At 37.4% G+C, this 5,285-nt stretch overlaps 1 protein-coding gene across 1 annotated transcript; it reads left to right on the forward strand.

Moving 5' to 3' along the window:
• The first annotated feature begins 1,718 nt into the window (after positions 1-1,718).
• LOC124307285 (prostatic spermine-binding protein-like) lies at positions 1,719-2,584 on the forward strand. The gene is made up of 2 exons (XM_046768804.1): positions 1,719-2,215; positions 2,443-2,584. Exons 1-2 carry the CDS (start codon positions 1,719-1,721, stop codon positions 2,582-2,584), a joined length of 639 nt encoding a protein of 212 aa, XP_046624760.1.
• Positions 2,585-5,285: the final 2,701 nt, after the last annotated feature.

Here is a 5,285-nt window from a genome sequence, read left to right on the forward strand (position 1 = left end):
AGCGTGGGGTATGGAACGAGAAAAAAATCGGCCAACGAAAAGCTGGTATTACGCAGTGTTTGGCGTGAGAAAAATCTTGTCTTGCCAACTCTTGACCAGATGGTATGTGCACATGCAGTTTTTGGGTTTTATGACTCGTTAATTAGCGTGGGACATGTGATGGGAAAAATCGGTCAACGAAAAGCGGGTAGCGAGTAGTGTTTGACGCGAGAATGTGCACATACAGTTTTTGGGTTTTATGACTCGTTAATCAGTGTGGGGCATGTGATGGGAAAAATCGGTCAACTAAAAGTAGGTAGCGAGCAGTGTTTGGGGCGAAAATGTGCACATACAGTTTTTGAGTTTTATGAGTCGTTAATCAGCGTGGGGCATGTGATGGGAAAAATCGATAAACGAAAAGCAGGTGAGCTCTTGAGAAAATTTTCTTATAGCTTATACTGCCCCCGCGTCACACTTTTGTCTATATGTCACGTGGTGCATGCTCTACGAATGATTGGCTGGCTGGCTTTTGCTCGGTGGAGGGCGGGTGCGACTCCTTTAGTATAAATTCGAACAGCGGTTTGAAACTTCTCTTGTAATTTTGAAAATCCTTTGTGAGAAAACAAGCGTTTTTGATAAAGTGAGTTGTGAGAAAGAGAAAAAAAAAACAAAAACGGTGTTCATTTGAAAAATCTGAAGACTTCACCGAGTTTATATTTTTTTCCTATTATCGTGCGCAAAGTTCGATTTTGCGCATGCATTTGCGTTCGCAAAGTAACACTTTCCCACACGTTGACAAGAGCGTGCGGTAATGCAACTGAGCGAACGGGGATGTAGCTGAGCGTGCGGGAATGTGGCGAGCGTGCGGGAATGTATAAGAGTATACGAGCGATTCCAAGGTATACACGCGCGCGCCATCTCTGCGGCACTCTCTTCGCATTAACATGTGCGAGCGATACTTTGACGTTCGTTGTCCGTATTAATTAAGAAAACGGCAGAATACAAAACACAGAATGCATGTTTTAAAGATGTAAACAAACCGCTCAGCGCGCCGGTTTGTTTACATCTTTGTCGTCTGGAATGGACCTGTCAAAACGTGCGTTCTGTGTTTTGTATTCTGCCGTTTTCTTAATACGGTCAACGAACGTCGAAGTATCAGTCGCTTAGCATCCGCTCTTTAGAAAGAACAAATAAAGTGTGAGTGAATAACTATGAATAATGTACAAAGTGATACGGATAGCGAGGGTGAGGAGATGTCTAATGATGTGCCAGCTGAAATGCTCGCTGCAGCGAAGGAAAAAAAAATGTACCGTTTCATTTTGTAAATTGTCACGTTACGATAAATATTAATAATAATTGAGAATAATCAATAAATCAGATTTTTCTTAATTTAATAAATTTATAATAATTCTATAATTTGTTGTTTTTTGGGCGGGGGGGCTTCGCTCCCCCGAACCCCCCCGTCGCAGCGCCCCAACGTCCCCGTTCTATACGTTTCAATTATTCAAAATACTTGTAGTGGTCGAACTTTGCGTAACTTAATAGGAAAAATAGTATACGATACTCGTGCTACGCCAATCCTCTTACGATACTGTGAATGTTGATTTGGATTCCGTAATGATTATTGCATTAGATTAGTATGTTAACAAAGTTTTTCGATTTGTTTCAACTTTTCTGTATTCCCTATCATCATATCCATAAAATTTCTGGAAAAATTTTAGAATCGTACCAAAAAAAAAATGAACGGATGGAAAAGAGAATCGTCAGACTGCCCACCCAATTCACCACCACGATCGCCGACTTATAAGCGGGTGTGCAGAGAGGTGGCTTACGATGAGGAGGAGGATGATGATAAAATGATCGATAGTGATGCCGATACGTTGATTATCGACACCGAGCCATGTATTGACAACAGTGCTGGTGATGATGATCGCGAGTTTGAACAAAATTTGGCTGGAGAGCATCATCATCTAGAATCATTACCATCACCGACTGATGTGGAGGATGAGGAGGAGGAGGATGAGGGGGAGGGGGAGAAGGAGGAAGCGGAGGTGGAGGGTGTATGGAATGACGACGATGTTGATGACGAGCGGGTGGAGTTTGCTAATGATTTTGACGGTTGCGAAGATGTACGCCTCAGATTCGGATTGCTTCTTGATGAGATTGATCAAATCCATCAACTGCTGGGAGACATCGATAAAGCTGACGATGATGGTTATTATTCGGACGAGGATTGGTATGTAACACTGCATTAAAATAAAATTTGAGTATCTTCCATACTTTCGTCGTATCACTCATTTTGAATATGTGGAAACTTTTTTGGGTTGGAGATTTATCATGTATATAAATGGTGAGTGCAGCAGCATCAACTTTTCTATTTCGGTTTGCTCTTTTTACAGATTTTTCATCACGAATCAATTTTGAAAAAATGGCATCTCATTCCCATCACGAGTATGATTCAAGTGATGATGATGATGGTGATGAGCGGGCAATCGTTGATTGGGGTGAGGATGAAGAGGCTGAAGAAGAGATAATTATAGACTTTTCCGAAGCAACACCCGAGTTCTCGTTGGAGGAGCTTCGAGAACTCGTTGAGGACGCGTGAGCTGCTCGAGTGGGGCCAAACAGCCAACATTATATGAATTACGGGGATATATGTATAGAAATAATTATTGAAAAATGGGCGAATGAAACTATCGTAATAATTATAGATGTCGAAAATACCGATGATGATGATGACGATGATGATAATGTTGGCGAACAGGATAACGATAATGATTTTATGGATTACTTTGAGGAATAAACCACACTAAATTCACAATTATTGATTATATATTTTTCACAAGTAAAAATTCATAGCATTTACATTTTGTATGACAAGAATGGGTGAAAGTTATAAAGATATATATTTGTAATGTATCCTATTTCTAGATTATAATTTTATCGAATAGTAAATTTTTTTAATTCTATGTATAAGCTATGATATAATTGAAATTAATTGTATTGAATATTCTACATATAATCCAAATCTTGGTTCTCATCCATGTTAAATGTAATAAATACTAAATTTTCTTGGGAACTTGGACAGAATTGATCAGATTCAACTTATCAAAATTTGCAACGTTTCGTTGGTTTCATTTATTTTCCAACTTCATCAGGCAAGCTGTAACAGATTTACATAAACTTTAAAATTAAGTTGCATAAAACAATAGACATGATACATGTAAGTTACAAATTCAGAAATAATAAACTAAACAAAATTACAAAATATTTACTTTTGAGGTTAAATCATCGTTAAAATCCTCTGGTCCATAACATCAAGTCAAAAATATGTTTAAATAAGACTAGACAGATATATACATTTTTTTAATAAAATTATAAATTCATTGTGCCAATAAATCAATTTAAATAAAATAAAATGGACAAATATAATGATGGACAAATACACATGTCAAACGTAGTGACTCTACTACTCTCACACAGTGTGATAGTACGTGTGGAGGTCGCATTATTTGTATTATCAACATGACTCTGTTGTCCATGACTAGTACTATTCATATTGTGCGCGAAAGTTCAACCTCTAAGTAAAATAAAAATAATTACTATGACTTCACTAAATCCTTAACATCATTTATCAGGTTACTGTAAATTGTACTGAGGTTTTGCGTGTCGGATCTAAAATTGACACAATTCATCGCCTTAATAAAAATCATTTCACTTAGGTTTCTCTTCATGTAATTTTTCTCCAGATCTAAAATCTCAACATCCTCGAACTGAAATTGTGTCAATTTTAGATCCGACACGCAAAACCTCAGTACAATTTACAGTGACCTGATAAATGATGTTAAGGATTTAGTGAAGTCATAGTAATTATTTTTATTTTACTTAGAGGTTGAACTTTCGCGCACAATATGAATAGTACTAGTCATGGACAACAGAGTCATGTTGACAATACAGATAATGCGACCTCCACACGTACTATCACACTGTGTGAGAGTAGTACAGTCTGTGATTTAAGAGTCACTACGTTTGACATGTGTATTTGTCCATCATTATATTTGTCCATTTTATTTTATTTAAATTGATTTATTGGCACAATGAATTTATAATTTTATTAAAAAAATGTATATATCTGTCTAGTCTTATTTAAACATATTTTTGACTTGATGTTATGGACCAGAGGATTTTAACGATGATTTAACCTCAAAAGTAAATATTTTGTAATTTTGTTTAGTTTATTATTTCTGAATTTGTAACTTACATGTATCATGTCTATTGTTTTATGCAACTTAATTTTAAAGTTTATGTAAATCTGTTACATCTTGCCTGATGAAGTTGGAAAATAAATGAAACCAACGAAACGTTGCAAATTTTGATAAGTTGAATCTGATCAATTCTGTCCAAGTTCCCAAGAAAATTTAGTATTTATTCTACATATAAACCCGAATATAATTGTATATGTTGTAATAAATTCCATTGCTATTTTGGCAAATATTGTCCATATTATCTATACACACGATTGCAACTTAGACATTCTTTAATTAGAGGATTCGGTCCATCCACCATATCGCCATCGGGTCCTGGTGTGTAATGTGTGCTACATCTGCGGAAACTTGCGATGACGTAGTCCATTTTCATATTCTCTGGTAGTTTATCCCACGCATCATTGATGGAGTTTGATGCGAACGTGTAGATGAATTCTTTTGTTAAAAAGGCTGTATCCTCGGACATCACTGCCTTTAAATTGTCCAAGTCTTTGTACAGACGGAAGGATTTCTCGAGGGAGCTGGTACACTCCTTCGAATACCATCTCCTTAGTCGCTGCACATTTTCAAAGGCGCAGTTGAATGCCGAGATGTATTCAGAGTTGTCATCATACCAAATTGAGCCTGGCGCTGCTGCTTGCTGGAGGTTATTCGCTGAAGAGTATCCATGGTTCAAGTCATGCCACGGTGCCGCTTCCATACACCTCAATTTTTCCAGTGCAGGGGGTATGATATGCAAATCTTCCATATTAATAATCCTCGTTGTGCCATCGACAATCTCTGTCAGCCATGCTTTCTTCTCCGCCCCTTTGACGTATACGTAACACGCATTTCCAACCATTTTTCTCACAATCTTCGTCACATTCTCGTGAGATTTTTTGCCCGCATTCCATGATATTGCGTGGTGATTGTGTGTCAACCATACATTGGTAGCTCTACATTCAAGTGGTAAGCTTGCCAAATCATAGGACAGCTTGAAAATGATGTAATCCAGACCCGACCTGTTTACATTGATGACTGCGACTTCCTTGGGTACGAACT

Source organism: Neodiprion virginianus, chromosome 6, assembly GCF_021901495.1.
Source record: "Neodiprion virginianus isolate iyNeoVirg1 chromosome 6, iyNeoVirg1.1, whole genome shotgun sequence".
Lineage (NCBI taxonomy): Eukaryota > Metazoa > Arthropoda > Insecta > Hymenoptera > Diprionidae > Neodiprion > Neodiprion virginianus.

Bases quoted from the DNA above. Each gene is read 5' to 3' on its own strand.
- LOC124307285 (XM_046768804.1), top strand. From the start codon at position 1,719: ATGAACGGATGGAAAAGAGAATCGTCAGACTGCCCACCCAATTCACCA. The intron at 2,216-2,442 runs GTATGTAACACT...GTATGATTCAAG, and splicing joins TATTATTCGGACGAGGATTG to TGATGATGATGATGGTGATG.